The sequence below is a fragment of the Macaca mulatta genome, chromosome 10 (assembly GCF_049350105.2).
Source record: "Macaca mulatta isolate MMU2019108-1 chromosome 10, T2T-MMU8v2.0, whole genome shotgun sequence".
NCBI classification, from domain to species: domain Eukaryota; kingdom Metazoa; phylum Chordata; class Mammalia; order Primates; family Cercopithecidae; genus Macaca; species Macaca mulatta.
The window spans coordinates 73,592,109-73,616,830 of NC_133415.1; the positions used below are offsets into that span (position 1 = coordinate 73,592,109).

Below are 24,722 nucleotides of genomic sequence, written 5' to 3' on the forward strand. Positions count from 1 at the left end.
TCTTTAGCCCATGCCCTGAATCAATGTTCCTTGAACTTTAAGGTGCCCTTCTTGAGGAAGATTCTGATTCAGCAGCTCTGGAGTGAGGCATGAAGTGTAATTCTAACAAGCTCCCAGAGGATGCTGATGCTGCTGGTAGGTGGACCAAACTTTAAACAACAAGGCCCTAAGTAACTGGAATATTGGTTGTAACACTAGCTAACTGGCTTACAAATATCGTTATGTCTAGGATCCAAGAAGTAAGTGTCAATACCATTAATTCCTACTCCCGGCCAAAAAAAATTAAAAACTAAAACTAAAAAACAGGGTTCAGGGGAAGGAGAAAGCAAATACTTGTCTAGCAGTGCTAAGAACCATAAAATACTGTTATTTGTCTCAACCTAGTAGATGTCAAGGTGATCAAGTGTAGGCTCCATGAGTTAATGGATTTTTTTAGTTAACTGCTGAATCCTTATGGCCTAGCACAAACTAAGTACTCAAGAAATGCACTGAATAAATGAATGAATGGGAAGTATATACAAACGCAATCTGTATTTACGTCACATCCCCAAAAATGTCTGGGAAGGGGGAGGTATTTGTACTTCTGGATGCAGGTAGCCATGATTTGATACAAATACCTGGCCCATCTACTGCATTCCCTTTCTCCGAAGATAAAGTTAACTTTCCTGAATAGTATTTCCACCTTAAAGCCCATGCTCATGGCACCCTGATGTTTAGCAACTTTTTGGCTTTTTGAAAACAATGAAGAAAGGTGGAAGTAGAGGGAGAAGGATTCGGAAAAGTCTCAAAAACTCAAAGCAAAAAACCAGAAGGGAGGAGATGGGCAAACAGTTCAGTTCACTTGAAGGAACATCTGAGGTTGTCAGAGGTCCATGTGCTTACCTATGATGGTGGCGGGGTTTGGGCTCGGGCTTTTATATGTTTTGTTACTGTCCAGGGTCACTGGTGGAGTAGTACCTGGCTGTGGGAACTCGGACTACACAGGTAGCCGGCGCTGCAGCCAACCTTCAGAAGCTTAGAGGAAGCACTTTCGCGCCTACTTCCTACTTCCCAGGGTCTCCGCGCGCTTTTGAGAACTCAGCCGCCGCCCAAACACAAGATGATCTGGGCAGCTTCGCTGTTGGATTGAGGCCACCGCCAGGATTTAAGATGGCAGCGAAACACTTCGATGGCCCGCGGAATCTGCCCAAAAGAAAAATGGCCTCTGTTCAGAATATCGCGGCTTTCAAAGTGGGCCCAAAACAAAAATGGCGCCGGACGCAGGCTATTTAAAGGCTGGGAACCCAATGACTATGATTAGCAAGTAACGAATCACGGTAACTCACAGTGCTAGCAGTTGAACTGATCGAGAGAAAAAAACCGCTTTTCTGTGGTATGTCTTCTTAACATTGGAAAATGACTAGTTCAAGAATGAAACATATATTCGGTGCGAAAGATTATGGGAAAAGAAAGATAGCTTTCACAGTGCCGGATAAACTTTAATGAAAATAGCCATGTTTGAACATAACTTCCTCGATTTTTTTTTAATGTTAAAAGAGAATAAAAGGTTTGTCCTGGAACCCAGAAGCAGGATGGGGAAATAACGGATGAATTATCTAATTTATGAAGAGTACCGAGCTGTAAAAGTCCTCGCTTCCGGGTCAGCCCTCAAGAAGAACTGAGGGCGGATGCTTTAGTAGAAGGCAACTAGCTCTCACGGCGCATGTCCATTCTCCAAACCCGATCCCGGAAGTTACTGGAGGGTAACTCCTGATTTTCGAGACAACCGCACAGAGAGGCGGGAAACTGGCGCTGAGCCAAAAATTCAAGCGTTTTGTGATTGGTCATGTCAGGCCAGAGAGCAGAGGGCAGTGGACTACTTCTTTCATTCATTCAGTAAATCATTGCTAAGCGCTCACCAGAAGGCAGAAGCTGTACCGTTTTGATATGTTATTTAAATTGTATGCGTTCTTTTAAAATTTCATTTTCAACAATTTGCTCGAAAATACACTGAATAAACTTCGCTCCCCGTTTTTTTTCCGGTGACGGCCGCAGTTGACTGGAGCTTCATGGAAAACCCGGAGAAGCGGAGTGCCGGCGGCCCGGCACCGACCGCAGAGCTGCGCGTGCTCCGTGCCCCCGCGCTACGCGAAGGTTGCCGGGATCCGGGGCAGTAGCAGCGACTTGAGATCTGTCTCTGGGGCCTGCTGGCGGCGGCCTGGGGCGGCGCGGCGGCAGGTGGGCAGGTGAGAGCGCTGGAACTTTAGGTGGAAAAGCCCGCTTTCTGACCGGCCGAAGAGAGGGGAAGGGGCTTGTAGGCGCCTCCCTCTCCACCCCCAAAGGTCGCCGGTGTCCTCACTGAAGGATATTTGAGGGCGGGGACAAGGAGGAGGCTGGCTCTCTGTAGGAGGCGAAAGACCGACCTCCGAAATAGCTGCCGATGGTAAATGTTGCGGTAGGCACGGATGCGGGCGGCGAGGAGGTCTTCTACACCAGACCTGTGACTTCCCGTCCCGTCTCTCGCTGGGAGGAGCCCCGTGTGCCCCCCCGTGACTGTCTGGAGGGTGCACGGTGTACCCCAGGCTGTCGGGAGGTGGGGGCGGCGTTCCGACGGCGTCAGAGCCGTTGTGCAGCATGGCCCTGCCAGCTGCGTGAAAGCAGCCGCGGGGCTTGCAGGGCTGTGGATCTTGTAGGGATGACCCTCTAAGGTCATGCTCATCTTCCTCCCAGATGATACTCAAATCCTGTTTCAGAGACTCTCAATATCACGGTTTCATTCATTCATTAACATCGTCAATTTATCCATGTACAGATATACACGTGTCTACAGCACTGCCGAGTTAGTAGATACAGCAATGACCAAGATGGACGTGCAGGGTCCTGACTCCTTGTTCTAGTTATGGGGGATAAACAATACTCTCCCTATCCATGAGTTCCGCCATCTGTGAATTCAACGAACTGCGGATAGAAAATATTCTGGTCGGCGGGGTTTGGTGACTCACGCCTGTAATCCCAGCACTTTAGGAGCCCGAGGCGGGCGGATCACTGGAGTCAGGAGTTTGAGGCCAGCCAGGCCAACGTGGGCGAAACCCGGTCTCTACTAAAAGTATAGAAAAATGAACCGGGCGCAGAGGAGCGTGCCTGTAATCCCAGCTACTTGGGAGGCTGAGGCAGGAGAATCGCTTGAGCCCTGGAGGCGGAGATTGCAGTGAGCCAAGATCGTGCCACTGCACTCCAGATTGGGCGACAGAGACTCTATTTTAAAAAATAAACAAAAATATTCTGGGGGGAAAAATGATGGTTACATCTGTACTGAACACGTGCAGAACTTTTTTCTTGTCATTCCCTAAACACTGCAGTGTAACAACTACTTAAATAGCATTTAACATTGTATTAGGTATTATAAGTACTCTAGAGATGATTCAAGGTACATGGAAGGATTTGGTAAGATGTATACAAATACTACACTTTTTTTTTTTTTTTTTGACAAAGAGTCTCGCCCTGTTGCCCAGGCTGGAGTGCGGTGGCTCGATCTCCGATCTCCGCTCACTCTGCAACCTCTGCCCCCCACCAAGTTCAAGCAATTCTCCCTTCCTCAGCCTCCCGAGTAGTTTGGGATTATAGGCACCTGCCACCGCACCTGGCTAATTTTTGTATTTTTTAGCAGAGATGGCGTTTCGCCATGTTGGCCAGACTCGTCTTGAACTCCTGACCCTAGGTGATCCACCTGCCTCGGCCTCCCAAAGTGCTAGGATTACAGGCGTGACCCACGACATCTGGCCTAATAAACAATTTTTAAATCAGGGACCTAAGCATCTGGATTTGGGTATCCATCATGGGTCCTGGATGCAGTCCCCCAGATGCTGAGAGGTGATTGTACGTTGATATTGAACAAGATGTTTCTAGATTGTCCTAGGTTGGGTTTCCTGAGAATCAGACTCTGAGGAGATTTGGAGGCAGGACATTTACTAGAGAAGACTTTTTGGATGATTACCAAGGAAGAAAGGAAGCAGGATTGGGCAGATAGAAAAAGTTAGGCTGCAGTGAAGTCTCAAGGATGTTCTCCACCGATCCCACAGGAACTCTAGTGCTGGGCTGGGCCTTCACAGTTAAAGGGAAGGGCCAGGCCTTTATACCCCTTGACTGATCTGTCGTTGGATGTCTGTTGCCCTGGAAAGGGCCTAACTTCAACTCTCTTCAGCCAAGTCAATCATGGACGGAGGCTGGCCCTTGAGGTCTGTCTCAGCACTTCCAGAATCTGGGGAAATAAGCCTTTCATTCCTTAGAGGGGTCAGGGTGGCACATCACAGCATTCACCACAAAGGTAGGGCTTCGAAGGAAACACATGTGCTAGAGAATAATGGGGAGGGAGAGGGAAAACACTTAGGTTGAGTGCTCAGAGTAGGTGACATCTGAACTAAGCTGAAGCAGAATAAGCCATCCTCTGTGGAACAAAGGGAGCAAGATTCTCTACTTTTCTGCTGTGCACTAGGAATATAGCAGAGAAGACAAGTGGCTGCTACCTTCTGTTATAGTGGGTGGCAGTGACTAGTTTTTCTAGATCTTGACTCCCTGCAGTAACTAAAGATGGAGTAAGTAAAAATGGATTGAGACTAATTCAGAGGAGGATAGAGGAAAAAATGAGAACTACAATTTTGAAAAATGAGTCAACTTGGTAAAGACTTGATCTATACAGTTTTTGGGGGGAGTTTGGTTTGGTTTTTTGATCCTATACAGCATTGAACTATGTTTTATTAAGATTGTCCCATTTTCTTCTCAAACCTGTGTTCTCCTTGAGGACAAGAATCATGCCTTACTCTTCTCGGTAGTTCCCCCCTGAGCCTAATAGTCTTGCTAGCATAATAGACACTACGTGAGCATTTGGATAGAATTAATCTCATACATATTTGAAGTGAAAATTGCTAATCCCTAAATGATGTGAACGTGGGATACATGACTGTGTTTGGATTTGTCTTTACAATATTTCCTCGCCTTATAAGTTAGAACCCAATTTTAGTCAAAATATTCGATGATAATATGTAATTGCTTCGATCAAGCAGGAACCTCCAGGGGTGCCTATTTTTATATATGATTTGTATAAGATAATATACTCCCGATAAAAGTAATGGCTGCCGTGTACTGAGCACTTCCCACATGCTAGGCACTGCACTAAGCTATGAATGTATCTCGTTGTCTTCATAATGTGGCCCCGTGTTTCAGATCATGATATTGAGGCAGGAGAGAAGTAATTTGTCCAAGACCATAACTAATTTGTGATGGGAGTTAGAATTTGATTCTCACCATTACTCAATGCTTTTGCTGTTAAGTGACCAACAACATGTCTGAAAACGTAGACCAAGTTTCAGTCATCATAAGATTCTCACATTTGATCACTTAGCTGCCCTATTAACTGTTATTAGAGAAATAAACCTGAAATTATTCACCCTGTCTTTGCTGCTTTGCTCTGTATCAGTTTTCTGACTTTCTTCATAGCTTTCCTGGCTCTGACTTTAGAAGCTTGACTATTATCTGTCCTGTAATATGCTAGAATCTGATTACCAGATTCACTCTACCCTAGTCAAACCCCAAAGACCTCAGAACCTCTCTTGAGACTCTGGGTATTTTTATTCATAACTAATGAACTGAAACTGCCCAAAGAAGCAGGCCCTGCTTTATGGGGACTGCTTCCCTTAGTTTGGGCATTAATTCTAATCCTCTCCCGTTCTTGCTATACTACAGGTTAATTCCAGTAATGTTTTTTTCGTTTTGACATAATCAAAATAATAATATCTAACAATTACTGAGCCCAGACTAAGTGCCGAGTATTGTGATAACTGCACAGCAAGCTTGTGATATGGACGATTTTATTCACATTGTACACATGATGGAACTGAAGCATAGTGAGATTAAGTGACTCATCCAAGGCCACACAGCCAGTTGTAAAGTGGTAAGTAAAGATTCAAAGCCAGGAAAGCCAGGTAGTATGAGTCCCAGCTCATCCCTTAGTCACTACATGACAATGCATTCTTAAAAATGATTTAAAGTGCTTGACTTTCTGAAAACTTGTAGGCAGAATCTAGATCCTAGTGGATTTTTCTTTCTGCTGTACTAAGAAATTTAGATTTCACTCTAGTCAAAAATGTCACTAAAGGCTTCTAAGCAAAGCAAGAATACAACCAGATTTGGTTTTTTTGGTTTTTTTTTTTTTTTTTTTTTTTTTTTTTTTTGCAAGATGGCTATATTAAAAGTGTAGAGAATGGATTAGTGGAGGTAGATTGGAACAGTGGGTCTCAAACTTTAGCTTCAGAATTACCTAAAGAATTAATTAAAACACAGATTACTGGACCCCACCCTAGAGTTTCTGACTCAGTAGGTCACAGGCAGCTTGGTAATTTGCATTTCTAATACATTCCCAGGTGATGCGAATGGCACTGTTGAGAGGACCACACTTTGAGAACCACTGGAATCCAAGCAAGGAGGGCATGTGAGAGGGCATAAGGGTCTGGACTGTGACCCTAGGGAGGAGAGATTATGTAAAGAAACACTCATATCAAATGGCAGGATGTGCTGAGTGAGTTGAGGAGGAGCATGAGGAAAAGGGCAGAGTCCACTATATCCAGATTTCTGAATTGAATGGCTTAGTAGATAATGCTTTTTGTTAACGAAACAGGAAATCCAGGTGGAACAGCGGTTTGGGAGGGAAAGAGGACTTGTTTTTATGAGATGAATTGAGACTATTTGTGGGGACGGTTAGTTCAAAGGTGAACAGTAGCAGTTTATTATGTGGGTCTAAGCTGGAGATGAACGTGTGAGAGCCAGAGTGGATGCATGATCACAGAAGTTTGGGGATTGAATGAGACCGCCCAGGAAACAAAGACTACCAAAGACAGATCTTTGATAAGGATGAATAGGTGGATGGAAACCAGCAGGCTATTAAAGGATACTAAGAAGGAGCAGTATAGAGTCCTGAGTACTTAGGAGTCTCAACAACACATCAAAAGGCTACAGAGAGATTATGTAAGGGGAAGGATTGGTGATCTTTATGGTCAGACCACTTTCCGTGGAGAATGAAACAAAAGCAGATTGCTTGGGTTTGAAGATGGAATGGGAAGTGACTCTAGGAAAAGATGCATTATTTGAAAGGAAAGAGATTGTATAGTACTGGGAAGGAAAACTGGTAAAGGGCAGTCGCCTTAGGGAATTTGTTTTTGACTCTTTTCAGTGGAGAAAAATAGTCATAGTTATGCAAAGGAGAAAGGCCCTTAAGAGTGGAAGGTTGGAGGTAGACGAGAGGGGATAATGAAGTTAGAACCCTGAAGACACAGCAGAAAGTGGGACTGGAAGATAGGTAGTAGAAATACCAGTTCTTCTGACAGCAGGCAAGAAGATTTATTTATTTATTTATTCATTCATTCAGACAGAGTCTTGCTCTGTCACCTGGGCTGGAGTGTAATGGCATGATCTCAACTCTCTGTAACCTCTGCCTCCTGGGTTCAAGCGATTCTCCTGTCTCAGCCTCCCAAGTAACTGGGATTACAGGTGCACGCCACCACATCCAGCTAATTTTTCATATTTTTAGTAGAAATGGGGTTTCACAGTCTTGGCCAAAGTGGTCTCAAAATTCTGACCTCAAGTGACCCACCTTCCTCAGCCTCCCCAAGTGCTGGAATTAGAGGCATGAGCCACCGTGCCCAGCTGGAAAGAGATTTATTTGAGAGCTAAGGTGCATAGGTTTTTATATATGGGGACAGCAAGTTAGAGGTGTTCATACCTAAATAGCCATAATGTCCTCTGGCCAATAGATTATCTGCAGAAATGAAGGTGGAGCATACAATTAAAATCTTGAAAATGATGAAGGGTAGAAATGGGCTCTTTAGGGATTCAGAACATACCAGGAACACATAAAGTGTTTGCTGTAGCACTAAGGGCCCGATCATCTAGGTATTTGATCTGGAACAATCTGGCTATCTGCATGATACCTACTCCCCTCTCCTCCACCAGTCAATCACCAGCATCAAATGGCTGCCAGGGTATAAAAACAGTGAAAGGGGATAGGATTCTCAGACAACTCTTATAAACTACTACAACCATTCTGATAAACCACAGCTTGCCGGTAAGCTAGTTTTCACTTCTCATTAGTTGTTAATCACTTCCTTAGTATTTGAGGCTGCCTACAATTAGTGAAGCCCCCATATGAGACTTATGATGCTTTCAGTATATTTTTTATTTACAAATACACTAAATTCACAGCAATGGACAGGGGGAAATAGCAAAAGACATAAGATACTTATGCATACCTGTTTCAGCCTTCTGACTGCATATTCACTCCCGATTCTGGCTGTGCCTGGCTCTTGGATATAGGTCAAGCTGACCTTGAATGGTTTGGTGGGGAAGGTGGTAGGATTTGCAAAATGGAAACTTTGGAATTCAGTTATGATCCATGGGTTCATTAAGAATTGACAGTATTGTTTTTGGGGTGTGTTTTTTTACAAGACTGGAGAAGTCCAGCAAAATGAGTATTATTTTAGGTGATATAGTTGGAAAAGAAAAACGAAAACGATTGTTCTGTTTACCATGTCAGTTCATTGCATAGGCACAGTTGAAGACCACGTGCAGTCTTTTGTATTGTGTACACCCAAAAAATGCCACAATTCAAACTGCTGTATTAAAAATTGAGGATAAAAATAACTTTTTAATGTTGGTGATGAGAATTCAGAAATGAAGAATTCACAAATACCTAAAGCCAACATTGTCATTGTAAAAGAAAAAGCATAGTACAATTCCAGTAAACTTCATAAAGTTTCATAATCACAAGAGCTGGGTTAATTGGTCTTTAATATTCTATCTAATGTTCTCCTCATGATTCAGTTACATTCAGTGGAAGTTTTTAAAAATTACAATTTTTTCAAATACTTTAATCAGAACAGCAATTAAGACCAAAAAGAATACATTTTACACTGTGTCCAGAAGACCAGCAGATGGCGCCCAGCAAGCCCGATAGGCAAAATGAGAACCTTTGATGTAGCATTCCCAGCATCCAGGTTGTTTTAGGCCTCATTTTGCAGGAAGCAATACAAAAACTTGATGGCTTTAACCAATACTGTGCTAGATAGAATAATCTGATAGCTAGATCCAGCTGTTTGGGAAGTTCTAGGAAGCTTGCTTTCCTTTTTGCCCTTAACCTTACTCTGTGTGTGTGTGTGTGTGTGTGTGTGTGTGTGTGTGTGTGTGTGTGTGTCAGTGTTTACTTGGCCTTTGGGAAGTTCTAGGAAGCTTGCTTGCCTTTTTGCCCTTAACCTTACTATGTGGTTGTGTGTGTGTGTGTGTGTGTGTGTGTGTGTGTGTGTGTCAGTGTTTACTTGGCCTTTAAGCTACTCTAAAAGATTACAGTATTTGTAATGAGGTAGAAGTATAGCAAGCTTCTCCCTCTTGTGTTCATTAATCTCTTGCTGTCATTCTATACTGAGAACTAAATTAAAGAAAACTTAACTAGCCCAGCTAATCTCAACCGTTAGTAGGTCATAGATGTGTTTTTGGAGGGTATAGACTCTTTTGCCCTCTAATTCTTTTTATTTTTCTTACCTCCAGAACTGTAAGATGCCCTCTAATTTCGGACATGTGAAATGACAGCTGTTAACCTTTTATATATACCTGACATGAAAATTAGCCAAGGACATGCCAGGGGGCACGCATGGCTCATGCCTGTAATCCCAGGATTTTGGGAGACTGAGGCAGGCAGATCACTTGAGACCAGGAGTTGAGACCAGCCTGGGCAACATGGTGAAACCCTGTCTCTACTAAAAGTACAAAAAGTATTCAGTCATGGTGGTGTGCTCCTGTAATCTCAGCTACTTGGGAGGCTGAGGTACGAGAATCCCTTAAATCTGGCATGTGGAGGTGAGCCAAGATCACACCACTACACTCCAGCTTGGGCAACAGAGTGAGACTCTGTCTCAAAAAACGAACATGCCAGGCATGATGCCCCAAGCTAGTTGACCTCAGTAATCCTCAAGAGTGTGCATCACGCCCTCCAAATGTTCCCCCCATCCATGATCACACACTGGAAATTCTGATTGACAGTACTGCCCAAGCTGGGGCACTAATTCTTGACTTGAAAAATTGCTTAGTAGAATGCTAGCCAAGACTTCCCAATGTAAATTGACTGCCACGGTTAACTGACAGTAATCTTAGAATCAAACATTTAGTGTTTCTTCATTTATGAAATGTGCTCATATACTTGCTATGAAAGCAAAACAAAATGAAAAATATGAAACTTTTGAGTAATTTAAGATCGTATTTTTGAGAGAAGAATATGAAAAAGTATAATCCACATTAAGATTGCCTCTAAACTTTTTCTAAACTTAACAAAAGACATTTTAGTGAATGAAACTATAAATATCAACTCTCTATTTTACTTGATCTAAACTTTACTAATCTCATTTCATGTCTCGATTTCTCTATCCTAAAGGAGTTTTTTTTTTAGAAATATGTTTAAAGAAGATTCAGGAAAGAAAGATAAGAAAGGGCAGTGGCAAGTACATTAGAGGGTAAGGAAGGGAAAAAAGATGTGTCATTTCTCTTGTTGCTTTGCTCCAAACTTGAAAAGTTCAATAAATGAACATCAAACACTAACTTATTTTAGGGATTAACCAGTTACTGCTCATCGAATCTGATCATTTTGAGCTTATTCTTGAGAAATCTTTGTTTTAGACTCAGAATCTCTGGTATCCACAAGATAGTTCCATGCCACTTGGAATGACTTGCCAAGTGTTTTGAGGGAAGGACCATCTCAAGGCAAACTGTAAACAGCTTAAGTTTGTTTGACAAATTGGATCTCCCGGTCTGCCTGCTTCTCAGTATCATGAACCTTTCTAAAACTCAAGGTTTTACAAACTTTGTTGTCAAGTTCATTTTAAAAAATGAGTTAATTTTTAAGAAATGTGTTAATTCTGAAAAGCAGCACATAGAGGCTTTGAGCATGGACTTTGGAGTATTTACATAAATATTGCCATAGCATATTTTGCAATAAAGCATTGAAAAATCTCAAATTTCTTTCAATCACAGATTGGTCAAATTAGGATATCTCCTTTACAATCAAATGCTGTATAGCTCTTAAAAATGATAATGTTATATTCTTTGGAAGAGATATTACAAAACAGCTTGTGTATCATGATCACATTTTTGTTACACCCAAAAGATTTTAGCTCTCTTTTCCTTATTTCTATATTTGCTAACTTTAAAAAGTAAGGTTATACTATATTTATTAGAAAAGGACAGTATGCTATTTTTTTTGAGAAGGAGTTTAGCTCCTGTTGCCCAGGCTAGAGTGCAATGGCGTGATCTCAGCTCACTGCAACCTCCGCTTCCCAGGTTCAAGTGATTCTCCTGCCTCAGCCTCCTGAGTAGCTGGGATTACAGGCGCCTATCACCACACCAGCCTAATTGTTTGTATTTTTAGTAGAGACAGAATTTCACCATGTTGGCCAGGCTAATCTTGAACTCCTGACCTCAGGTGATCCACCTGCCTCTGCCTCCCAAAGTGCTGGGATTACAGGCATGAGCCACTGTGCCCAGCCCTAATTTTCATTTTGTAAAAAACCACAGAGGAACTAAGATGAAAAAAAGTGCTAAATTAAAATTGTATCCCCAAAATATGTTTGATTGTAAGTAAAAGCTCTGCAAAAGTTTATAAACAAAGTAAATAACACATTACCTCGCTAACTACCATATCAAATATAAAATTTGAAAACTATTTTTTTTTGTAAAACTAGCAATGAACTTTGCTAGTAATGTCTAGTAAGGTCTAATGTGTCTTGCCCTGACAAGATGTTATGCAGATAGTAGAATACATGCAGTGTACTGGAAATTGTTCACTATTAAGTGAAAGAAATGAAGTAGTTGAAAGTTATATGCCAATGTCACTTTTTTTAAATATATGATTTTTCTTTTAAAATAGAGATGAAGTCTCACTTATATTGCCCAGGCAGTTTCGAACTCATGGGCTCAAGCAGTCCCCCTGCCTCAGCCTCCTAGAGTGCTGGGGTAACAGGTGTGAGCCACTGTGCCTGGCCTTTTTTTTCTTTTTATTTAATATTTTTTTTCTTTTAAAATAGAGATGAGGTCTCACTATATGCCAGTGTCATTTTAAAGTGCTGAATTCCATCTTGCTCAGTGAAAGTAGACTATTGTATGTACAGTGTGATACTTACTGTTTTTATGTGAATTAAATGAAAACTCTAAAAATAGTTTGTAAAGTAAAAAGCCCTTTTATACTGATCCTAATCATTTCCCAAGCCTTTCAAAGGACGACAGAATTATCTGTCAGAAAATAGTTACTTGCTCTCTCTCACCCCCATTAGCCAAATCAATATATGAGATATGGAGAATTTGAGGAAATGGGGACATGTAGATGTTCAGTAAACATTAAAGCAATTAATCATTAAATCAGTCTATGTCATTACTAACCAGGAAATACTGTACTGAGTCTCAGTGATGTTTAGCAAATAAAGAGTTTTCAGTTAAAATAGATACTAATTTCCAGGTTTAACTAAACCTAAATCTAGAAAAAGATTCATCGATCCTTAAGTTATCCTAATGGGAAGAATAATAGACTGTTAAGCACAGTAAACATATAATTGTGCATTTCTTTTATCTTTAACTGGGAGATGACCCAAAGATTCACTAAGTATTATAGGGAGCTAACCCTATATAATTTTCACTCTTCTCAAGGAGGGTTCATAACTGTGTCATTACATGCTGTTAACCACTGTACTGGAGAGAATATTACAACACTTTCCCAAACATTGATGTTACAGATTATCATTTAATTTGTTTCTAATTTTAGCTCTTGAGTTACAAATCTCCATTTTATTATTACATCTTTTTATCCTATTCAGTCTCTTTTGCTGTTTGTTTGGTTTTTTGAAACAGTCTCATTTCGTCACCTCTGCTGGAGTGCAATGGTGTTATCTCAGCTTACTGCAGCCTCAACCTCCCAAGGTCCAAGTGATCCTCCTACCTCAGTCCCCCCACACAGCTGGAACTACAGGCATGCGCCAACATGCCCGGCTAATTTTTGGTTTTTTTGTAGAAATGGGTTTTGCCACGCTGCCTAGGCTCAAGTGATCTGCCCACCTCAGGCTCCCAAAGTGCTAGGATTACACTTGTGAGCCCCTGCACCTGGCCCTAATCTCTTTTTATATAAGCTAGGGTTTTTTTTTCTTGAGTTTATAGTTCAGGAAAAGGGTGACATGTTGATGATCATGGAGAAGTAAATGGGGAATGACAGAGATGGCTGTTAAAAGTAATGTGACTTGATAACCTCATGTTGAGAGTAACAGAGGTGCCAAAGTCACCTTACGTATTGAGACTGGATATGAATAGCAATATCTTCTAGACCTTTAGTTTAAGGTGTTTTGCAAACAAAAATGCCATATGTGAGTCAACACAGGCCAGTTGACTTTGGTGCAGCCTCTGTCCCTCCTATAAAAAGTAGCCCTTACTAGAATTCTTCCCTCGTTACTCTAAATCACCTAGTTCCTCCCCAATTATTTTATTGTGCCCTCAAATCCCCAAAGGCTTTTGCCTTCGGACTTCACAATGAAATTTAATTATGATACAGTTATTTGTAATTGATTTCCTCTAAAAATGGAACATAAGCATGTCAATAAAAGGTGTATTCTCTAAAGGTTACAAAGAGTATATAGTATGCCACAGTACGTTAGAAAAGGAAAAGGCCATAAAATACTTTCATTTACAAAGTAGGTCATGTTTTCTCTAGTAATTTTGCAACAAAGTTCTTATAAAATATGAATTTAGACCTCTGGGAGAAATTATTTATAATGCTAAGAATAACATGTTCATAGCTATAACATCTTTTATTATTTATTATTTTTAATATGTATACACAGAACACAGAGATGGTTCAGTCTATTTAACTCAGTACTATTGTATTTTAGTCTTAAAAGGGGGAGTAAGTAGAAATTCTTTTCGGACCTTTTTCTAATGGCATTTAGACAAAAATAATTTAGGAGATTTCATGGTACTAAAACTCAGAGATGCAATTGAGCCAGGTTCATAGCATGTCTCATAGATGGTGGAGCAGTCCTTATTAAGAGGATAAGGAAGAGTATAAGGAGTCTTTAGAGGTTGTCCAGACTCAAGTTCCCAAACCCAACAGATCATCAAACATAGCGCCTTTCTGGGCCCTACTTGTATCCTTTCCAAAAATTTTTTTAAAAGTCTATTTTAAAAGCTAACTAGCTTTGTAACTCTAGACAACTGTCTAGTCCCAGTTTCTTTATCTAAACTAGGTTGATAATAACCCTCTAAAGTAGGGTTTCTAGTGATTCAGGGCAAACACTCTAAAATGCAGTAGTTTTGCACATAAATGTGGAAATGGCATTAAATTCATTCTAATTCATAGCATCCGAGCCAGAAGTTTTTTACTGCAATTGGAATCCATGCTTAGCTGTTGTAATTGCAGTTGAAACACTGTCACTGCATCCTGTCAGAATATAGAACCTAAATTCTTTTTTCTCCCAAGTAGCTGGGACTACAGGCCCCCGCCACCACTCCCGCCTAATTTTTTTTATTTTAGTAGAGACAGGGTTTCACAGTGTTAGCCAGGATGGTCTCGATCTCCTGACCTCATGGTCCGCCTGCCTCGGCCTCCCAGAGTGCTGGGATTACAGGCGTGAGCCACCGCACCTGGCCAGAACCTAAATTCTTACTGCATATTTGTGGATTACCATTTGATTCTTCTGTTAAAATTGTGACTAAATGTGATTGTAATTTTTTTTTTTTTTTTTTTTTTTTTTGTGATGGAGTCTCCTTCTGTTGCCCAGTGCAGTGGCACGATCTTGGCTCACTGCAACCTCCACCTCCCAGGTTCAAGCGAGTCTCCTGACTCAGCCTCCCAAGTAGCTAGGATTACAGGCATTCACCACCATATCCAACTAATAGTTGTACTTTTAGTAGAAATGATGTTTCACTATGTTGCCCAGGCTGGTCTTGAACTCCTGACCTCAGTTGATCTGCCCATCTCAGCCTCCCAAAGTGCTGGGATTACAGGCGTGAGCCACCACACTTAGCCTGTAATTACAATTTTTTAAAAATATAACTTAAAAAAAAGGCTCTTACTCTATTGTGGCTCAGAGAACATTAATATATTTGAAGAACGCTCCATGCATGTGCGTTTTCAAAGATTCATATAGCTTTTCCAGCAGGTAATGTTGCTCCTTTACAATTGTTGCCGAAAAGTCAGTATTGCTCTGTAAGTTCCCCAAGGCTGACTGCCTGCTCCCTTTGGGTCAACGACATGTCTCTTTTTGTTTATTAACATTGCAATGTATTATAATTAAAAATCTTTAACAGTCAGCGTTTGTTAGAGTACAGCATGCTAGCTGTAGTGATTTAGAAATGTAATTAAAGGGAGGTTATGGGTTTTAGTGGGTTTTTTCCTCTAACTGTAACCTTTTCTTAGGTACACCGATACTGAAGTACTATGAGCCTTCAGAACTTGTGGAGAGACTACAAAGTTTTGATTGTTATGGTCCCTTTAGTTGGGCTCATACATTTGGGGTGGTACAGAATCAAAAGCAGCCCTGTTTTCCAAATACCTAAAAACAACGACATTCCTGAGGAAGATAGTATGGAACTTTCAAATCTTCAGAAGAGCCAAATCCAAGGGAAGTAGCAGGCTTGCGATCTTTAGGTAAGTTCCATTTCATCTGGTTGGTTAATCATATGGTACATTCCAACAATGGGAAACTCGATCTGTTAGATCTCTGGCAAGGAAAAGCCTAAATTGGCAAGTTACCTGTTGTTTTTATTATGACCCACTGTACTATCCTGCAGTTGTTTCTAGAAAAGTTTGTTGTGCAGAGACATTTGACCCTTGCCTGGCAGTCAACTGAATGCAAAGGGAAGGGGCAGTTTTGCTAGCAGCATCACCAGGATCATGAACATGTACAAAGGAGCCCCTGACTCCTTACCATTACATACCACAAAAGTCTGAATTTGTACAAGATTCTTTTCTTCTATTAGTGTTCTTTTTTTTTTTATAATACGAAACTAATTGTATTCATGTGTTAATATCAACTATTTTAGCTTGACCATAATTTGTTACTTTTGACAGTCACTGAAATAAAGAGGATGGAGTTATATAATTCAGGTCTGTAGTCCCTTATCCATAATTCCAAAATTCAAAAAGTTCTCAAAACCAAAACATTTTATCCTAACTCCTTTGGCAGCAAAACTTGATCTTAACTGACATGAGACAATTTGCAGTGCAGTTGTCTCCCTTTATCCGTAGTTTGGCTTTCTTCAGTTTCAGTTACCTGCAGTCAACCCTAGTCTGAAAATATTAAATAGAAAATTCCAGAAATAAGCAATTCATAAAGTTTAAATTATGCACCTTTCTGAATAGCATGATGAAATCCTGGGCTATTCTACTTCATCCACCCAGGATGTGAGTCATTCCCTTGTCTGTCTACCTGCTCGTTAGTCACTTAGTAGCACTCTGGGGTAGATCAACTGTGGTGGTATCTCTGCGCTTACATTCAGGTAACCCTTACTTTACTTCACAATGTACCCAAAGCACAAGAGTATTGCACCTAATTTATAAGTTGAACTTTATCATAGGTATGTATGTACAAGATGAAAACATAGTATATATAGGGTTTAGTGCTATATGCAGTTTCAGGCATCCACTAGGTGGTCTTGGAATATATGCCTCATAGATAAATGGGATATATGCCTCATATACTGTTTTTAATTCCACTTAATATGAAAATTGAGTTTCACTGCAGAAATTTTATTGGCATTTGTTGCATTTGATTTACTATAATATAGCGTTATACTATATTATGATTATATTGTTTATGAATGTTATATACACTATATTGTATTTATAAAATCTAAGAAATTCTGAATTATGAAACTCATCTAGCCCAAGGAGTTTCAGATAAAGAACTGTGGCCTTATAATTGTAAAGCATTTTCTATTGTAATTTACTTTTTAACCTTGACGTGAATAATATGCTCTAAGTTTTGGCATAAGGTAGATGAGTGTAAGGTTCTGCTCTTTATAGAAGAAGAACCTCAGTAAGATTTTCCTTATTTATAAGCCTTGGTCTGAGATTTTGATTTATGATATAATTACTGGTTTCAGCAATATTTTAAATCAGTATTTTATTTTTAAATGTTCATAAGCAGAAGTGGAAGAGCATGGCTTAATATATTAGACAATTATTATATATAAAAAGCCACATAGTAACATAGAAGCATAACAACTTAAAAGAGTAACTTTAGGACATAAAATTTGTATTTATAGGAAGAGTTTTAATATATATGAGCAGGGAGTCACAGAATTTATTAGATGCTGGATTTTTATATATATAGTCTTCCAGACTGTAGTAAGACCATTATATTATGTATGTATATTGTAATTATGACAAGAAGTAAAGAACAAAAAGATGTCGTAACAGTTTGCAGGCCAGGTATGGCCAAACTTTGGAGGAAGAATATTAAGTAGTTTCTTGTCGTGCAAAAAGAAATACTCTTGGGGGGAAAATAGAGCTGAGAAAAGAATCTCCTCCAAAATATTAGGTGAATGTAGTAAGAGGTTTTAGATGCCAATGAAGCAATGGTTAAAAGTTTTAGAGGGGCCGGGCGCGGTGGCTCACGCCTGTAATCCCAGCACTTTGGGAGGCCGAGACGGGCGGATCACGAGGTCAGGAGATTGAGACCATCCTGGCTAACACGGTGAAACCCCGTCTCTGCTAAAAAATACAAAAAACTAGCCGGGCGAGGTGGAGGGCGCCTGTAGTCCCAGCTACTCGGGAGGCTGAGGCAGGAGAATCCGGCCACTGCACTCCAGCCTGGGCGACAGAGCGAGACTCCGTCTCAAAAAAAAAAAAAAAAAAAGTTTTAGAGGCTAACATTTCCTGTCAAGCAAGCAGAAGCAGATATTTAAACAGGCATTTAGTAAGCAAAAGTTAGAGCCGGATTTAGAGTAAGTTAAACACCAATTCCAAATAGTTGAAGTACATCAAAAAATGCATTGTATTTGTCTCTTATTTTCTATTCTTAGTTTCATTATGGAAAATTACATACGTGCCACAAAGTAGAGAGAGGATGGTGTATTGAGCCCTCAAGTATCCATCAGCTGGCTTTAATAGTTAGCGGCATTTTGCCACAACTAGCTTTGATAGTTGATAGCATTTTGCCAGTCTTCTTTTATCCATCTTTTCCTCTGTTTTTTGAACTGCTAGAATATTTTAAATCAAATCTTAAGCTCGACTATGTAGTCCTTTAGTACGTGTCTTTAACAGTAAGACTAAACACACATACACAAACATATTTGCATTATCACCCAGAAAAACTTAACAGTGACTCTTTACCTACAGTTTGATACCCAAGGCCATGTTTATATTTCTGAATTTGTCTTAAAAAATCGTTACAGGTGGTTTGTTGGAATCAGGATCCAAACAAGGTCTACATATTGCATTTGATAGACAATGTCTCTTTTCAATTCCCCTCCTAAATCTGCCTTTAAAAAAAAATTCCCACATTCTCAGTTTGGCTGATTGCTTCCTCATCTTGTCTTTTAACAATTTTCCTCTCTCCCCTATTTCCTGTAATCTTGTACTTATGTTAAGAGACTACTTTCATTTGTTTTTTTAATTTATTTTTTGAACAAGAATACTTCATAGATGGTACTGTGGAATAGATCCTAGGTAATCATGTTGTTTCACATATAATGTCCGATCCACTTTTGATGGTGGTGGTGTTAGTTTTTTTTTTTTTAAGAGAGAGAAGGGCCTTGATTTGTCACCCAGGCTACAGTATAGTAGCGTATCATAGCTCACCGCAGCCTCAAACACTTGGGCACAGGCCATCCTCCAACCTTAGCATCCCAAGTAGCTGTGACTACAGGCATCCACCACCATACCTGGCTAAGTTCTAAAATTTTTTTAGAACCAGGGTCTTGCTGTGTTGCCCAGGCTGGTCTCAAATTTCTGGCCTCAAGCAACCCTCCTGCCTTGGCCTCCCAAAGTGATGGGATTACAGGCAAGAGCCACTACGTCTAGCCAGTGTTGCAAAGACTAACAGGCAAGTTAGCAGTGTTTCTTTCCATTGTAAAGTTCCCCCCTTTTTTCTTTTTTTTTTTTTTTAAGATGCAGTAAGGCGATGTCAGCTCACTGCAACCTCTGCCTCCTGGGTTGAAGTGATTCTCCTGCCTCAACCTCCGGAGCAGCTAGGATTACAGGCACCTGCCACCACACCTGGCTAGATTTTTGTATTTGTTTAGTAGAGACAGGATTTCACCATGTTGGCCAGGTGATCTTTTACTTAATAAATTATCAGCGACTATTCATTATCATTGCTGTAACCTAGAAATTGGCAAACTTTTTTCTATAAAAGACCAGATAGTAAATATTTTAGGCTTTGCGGATCACATAGTGTCTGTACCAACCCTTCAGCTTTCTGTTGTAGTGTAAAAGCACTCATACACAGTACACAAATTAATGAGCATGGCTGCTTTCCAATAAAACTTCGTTTACGAAAACAGGCAGCAGGCTGGATGTGGTCCCTAGGCTTAATTTACCAACCACTGTATGTGGTCTAATACACTATTTCATTAGGGGCTGCCAAATGATGCTGCTCAAATTCTATCATTCCTTCTCCATTTATTAGCTGGAACAACTTTCCATCGTCAACCATTCAGTTACCCCAAAATGCATTTATACAAGGAAAGCAAGATAAATGTTTTATCTCTGTAATTCCCTTTATTGCTTTTTATAATAATGAGTGCTCAAACCGCTTAGGGTTTTTGTTTTTGGTGTTAGTATGAACCTGTGGGTTTGCATATATTTCAGTTATCTTAATCTATTGCAGTCATCTTTTTTTTTTTTAATGCTAAAGTTGTCCCATTTTGGATCCTCTCCATGTTGACTCCTGTTGTTTTTCCTTTGTCCTTGTGATATGACCCAGGTAGTCTTTAATATATGCTTACTTTTTGGCAGAAAAGGACCCCAGCTTACCTTGTGTATTTCTTACCTCATACCTATCAGTCTTTTTGCCAAAGAACTCCATTTGCTTTTAGGAAAAACTTTTACCTGTTTATATTTTCTTTAAATCATATTTTATAGTGCACCTCTTACTTTAGAAGACAGTCATGCAAGTTTTACTGTTATTTTAATTAAGTTATCCATCACTGCAACAACAACAAAGACCCATCTCCTAAGCCTATGCATTCAGGAATAGTCAGGACCATTCATCTGATGGTAACTCTTGGAATTATGGAGCTCCTTGTTTAGGAAGAAAGAGTTTTAATAGAGCTGAACTGATACTTCCAAACATGTTCTATAAACTAGCTCCAGTGGTTTGGATTTTTTTCTCTTTTTTGTACCTTCTTTTGTTCAAGTCTAGACCTGTGACCACAGGTCAACAGGTTTTGGCATCTTTAAAATGATTTGGGAGTCGTTAACACTTTCAGTGATTTCTTTGTCATTTTAATGAAATACTAGCCAAAAGATGTGTATACTGGTCTCACTACCGTAAGACTGACAGAGGTGCCAACATAGCATTCTGTTTTTGAAAAGTTACATGTCACTATTAAGTATTGAAAATGTTCTAACTAGAAAAACCATTTTCTTAATCATAGTTTTTATTGTGGGGTGTGTGTGTGTGTGTGTGTGTGTGTGTGTGTGTGTGTGTGTAAGTTTTAACATGCAAATTACCATATAGAAGTCACTATGAGGTTTCATTTAAATGTATTTCTCAGATTTTGCTGAATCTGAAATAACCATTGAAATATTTAAGTACCTTGGCTATTCCTGGCATAGATAAACAGATTTTTCTTTCCCTCCTCATGCCACACAAAAGTTGACAATAGCTTTATCACCACAGGAAGAAAGCTGACCATTATTGCCCTTACTTTATTTGGGCCCAGTTGCCATGGTTACAGCCCTTTAAATTGGGAGCAGTAACCAAAATAACATTTTGCATAACATTCCCTTGTTCTGCCCACCTCTTTGCACATCTTCAAATCAGGATTTGGGTCTGATCACCATACTATGCTGTAGCCTACTTTTAGGAAGTACCTTAGGCTAAACAGATTTGTTTCATTTATGCTAAATGCTCTCCCAGACCCTACCATACTCAGCATATTCTTGGAAATACTAACTAATAATTGTACCTTTAAAACACCAGGCTTCAACAGATAAGATCTGTGAGCTAACATTTTTATTCTTTTCACACATTATTATTAATGTGTCAAGAATTTATGCCTCAAGGCACACTTTTTTTTTTAACAAGGACACTACCTTGTTAAGGAAACTAGAATTGTATTTCTACGTGTCCATTTGATATATGATGATAACATTTTATGATATTTAGACTTTGAAATTGAATTGCAACTCAGATCCTGTTTTTGTTGTTGGTGTTATCCAGCATATCCCTTGGTTTTTGCATTTTGGTACTGTCATTAACCAGTGCTTTGGGGAGGATTAGTTGACTAGGACTTCCAAAACTGAAAATCATTGATTAATAAAGTAAAATGATAGAAAATTAGCTCTGACATTAGCCAGGTGTTTAAAACATGGTTTGTTTTCTGGTACCATGTGTTGTGCAGATTTATTCAGCTAAATATAGACTATACATTAGTGAGTTTCTGCAATAGACATGCCAACAGCTATCTTGTTTTTATAATTATTTATAAACAGGACTTGATGTAAATGCACTTCTGTTCAAACCTAAAGTTTCCAAGCAAACCACAATTATAGATAAAAACATAATATTAAATCTTGATGTCGGAGAATAAAAATATTTGGGACCTCTTTTAAGACTCAGAGATTGCCGGGCGCAGTGGCTCATGCCTGTAATCCCAGCACTTTGGGAGGCAGAGGTGGGCGGATCACCTGAGGTCGGGAGTTCGAGACCAACCTGACAAACATGGAGAAACTCTGTCTCTACTAAAAATACAAAATTAGCTGAGCATGGTGGCACATGCCTGTGATCCCTGCCACTGGGGAGGCTGAGGCAGGAGAATTGCTTGAACCCAGGAGGCGGAGGTTGTGGTGAGCCGAGATTGCGCCATTGCACTCCAGCCTGGGCAACAAGAGCGAAACTCCATCTCAAAAAAAAAAAAAAAAAAAAAAAGGCTCAGAGACCTAATTCTGTGTTTTATATTGTAGCATTTCTCTCCTAGAAGCATGCCATATTCAAATAACTGCTGTAAGCTTTCTAGCCATGTTGTTGTGCCTTACAAAATCACTGAAATACAAGCACTTTTTCTTGTAGCAGGACTTATTGAAGAATAAAGGAATTTTAAGTCAAAGTTGGTTTACTTTTCTCATTTTCGGGAGGTTTATGCCAGTTAGTAGTTTCTTTTTCTAAAAAGCCAGCAGAGCATTAGAAAAAATTATTAAACTGCAGTCTACAAAATGCTTGGGAAGTATTTCTCTAAAATGTTTTATTTTTATTTCTTAGATAAAGAAGCGGCTTTGAATCTGAGCTTCATGTCAAAAGAAGAGATGAAAAATACCAGTTGGATTAGAAAGAACTGGCTTCTTGTAGCTGGGATATCTTTCATAGGTGTCCATGTTGGAACATACTTTTTACAGAGGTCTGCAAAGCAGTCTGTAAAATCTCAGTCTCAAAGCAAACAAAAGAGTATTGAAGAGTGAAGTAAAATAAATATTTGGAATTACTAATTTGTCGTGAAACCATTATATGCTGATTAGCTTCATAAACATTGAACTCTTTGATTTTATAGCCACAATGCTGCATATTCATACTTTAATTCCTAAAGAATAATTTTTAATGTTAAAACGTGATAATGGAATAAATAGAAAAATGTGGTTTACAAAATAAAAACGGTCTTCACTAGTTACCACCTGAAGTAAGATGTCTCGTTTGGAAGCTAAGAAGCCATCATTGTGTAAGAGTGAACCACTGACATCTGAGAGAGTCAGGACCACACTTTCTGTCTTGAAAAGGATCGTAACATCATGCTATGGCCCTTCAGGTAGGCTGAAGCAGCTGCACAATGGCTTTGGAGGTTACGTGTGCACAACCTCACAGTCCTCAGCCCTGCTCAGTCACCTTTTGGTCACACATCCCATTTTAAAGATCCTGACAACCTCCGTGCAGAATCATGTGTCAAGCTTCAGTGATTGTGGCTTATTCACAGCCATTCTTTGCTGCAACCTGATTGAAAATGTTCAGAGATTAGGCTTGACACCCACCACTGTCATTAGATTAAATAAACATCTTTTGAGTCTTTGCATCAGTTATCTCAAGTCCGAGACCTGTGGTTGTCGAATCCCAGTCGACTTTAGTAGTACTCAGATCCTCCTTTGTTTGGTTCGCAGTATATTAACAAGTAAACCTGCCTGTATGCTCACCAGAAAGGAAACAGAGCATGTCAGTGCTTTGATTCTTAGAGCCTTTTTGCTAACAATTCCAGAAAATGCTGAAGGCCACATCATTTTAGGAAAGAGTTTAATTGTACCTTTAAAAGATCAAAGAGTTATAGATTCCACTGTATTACCTGGGATACTCATTGAAATGTCAGAAGTTCAATTAATGAGGCTATTACCTATCAAAAAATCAACTGCCCTCAAGGTGGCACTCTTTTGTACAACTTTATCCGGAGACATTTCTGACACTGGAGAAGGAACTGTGGTGGTCAGTTATGGGGTTTCTCTTGAAAATGCAGTCCTGGACCAGCTGCTTAACCTAGGAAGGCAGCTAGTCAGTGACCATGTAGATCTTGTCCTGTGCCAAAAAGTTATACATCCATCTTTGAAGCAGTTTCTCAATATGCATCGTGTTATTGCCGTAGACAGAATTGGAGTGACTCTGATGGAACCCCTGACTAAAATGACAGGTAAAACTCACTCTTGGTTTTGCCCCTTACAGTTAATAAATCACACTTTTTTGAGCAGAGATATTTTTGGTTTGTGTCACTGTTAACATCTTGAAAAATTGACACAGCATGTGTCAGTATCATTTCTGGCATCAGAGGTTTCTGAAAAAGATCCTGTATTGTTCACATACTAAAAATGCAGTTGATTATAGCCATTTTCATATCATAATCTGACCCCCCAATATTTTACAGGTTATTGAAAAGTCGAACATCCTCATAATCCTAAGGTCTTTCATACTTTGCACAAAATTCTTCAGCCTCAATTCACAAAACTCTTAAATCATGTTATATTTAGAAAATGATTTTGTAACTAGAATGCCCCTTTTTCTTCACTTTATCATAATTGCAACAAACTTCTGTACTTCTGCTTAAGTACTTGTTTCTAATGGGAGGGGGATGTACATGCACCACTGTTTTACCTATATCAAAACTGTTTCCAGCTGACCTTGAGAACCAAGATCATCTTTTACTTTCAACACCTATTACAGGCCTGACCCACAGTAGGTGTTCTAAAGTGTTTGTTGAATTGACTGAAATATAGTTGTTAATATACAGAACTACAATAGGCAAAAAAAATTCACTGTATTTTACAAACACAGTAAATTAAAAGCAAATATAAGACCTGTTAGAGCCAAAGAAAAATGACAAGCTGAAGAGTTCCTAATTTGAGCTACTTTTCAGTGTTCCTTTAATTGCTTTGACAATCTCTCAGAAAGATGATCATTTAGTCTGCATTGTTTCCAATTTTTAAGTTATTAGACTTAAACCATTATTAAAGTTCATTAATAAAAGTCTTAGTATAAATT

General features: G+C 39.6%; 3 protein-coding genes across 4 annotated transcripts in view; 2 read left to right on the plus strand and 1 right to left on the minus strand.

Annotated features, from left to right (window-relative positions):
* SLX4IP (SLX4 interacting protein) overlaps window positions 1–1,021 on the minus strand; it is a 197,585-nt gene extending 196,564 nt beyond the window's left edge. The window contains exon 1 of the mRNA XM_001116207.4: window positions 883–1,021. The gene's annotated coding sequence lies outside the window, so the exon portion shown is untranslated. The remainder of the gene's footprint in view (window positions 1–882) is intronic.
* Window positions 1,022–2,112: 1,091 nt separating this feature from the next.
* MKKS (MKKS centrosomal shuttling protein) overlaps window positions 2,113–24,722 on the plus strand; it is a 29,117-nt gene continuing 6,507 nt past the window's right edge. The window contains 3 exon segments of one of the 2 annotated variants that reach the window (NM_001266509.3): window positions 2,113–2,225; window positions 15,464–15,694; window positions 22,476–23,877. In NM_001266509.3, the coding sequence (NP_001253438.1) occupies window positions 22,893–23,877 (985 nt within the window). In that variant the 5' untranslated portion in view covers window positions 2,113–2,225; window positions 15,464–15,694; window positions 22,476–22,892. 2 annotated transcript variants of the gene reach the window in all.
* LOC144332039 (uncharacterized) lies at window positions 2,126–22,878 on the plus strand. The gene is made up of 2 exons (XM_077951203.1): window positions 2,126–2,225; window positions 22,476–22,878. Exon 2 carries the CDS (start codon window positions 22,505–22,507, stop codon window positions 22,670–22,672), a length of 168 nt encoding a protein of 55 aa, XP_077807329.1. The 5' UTR covers window positions 2,126–2,225; window positions 22,476–22,504; the 3' UTR covers window positions 22,673–22,878.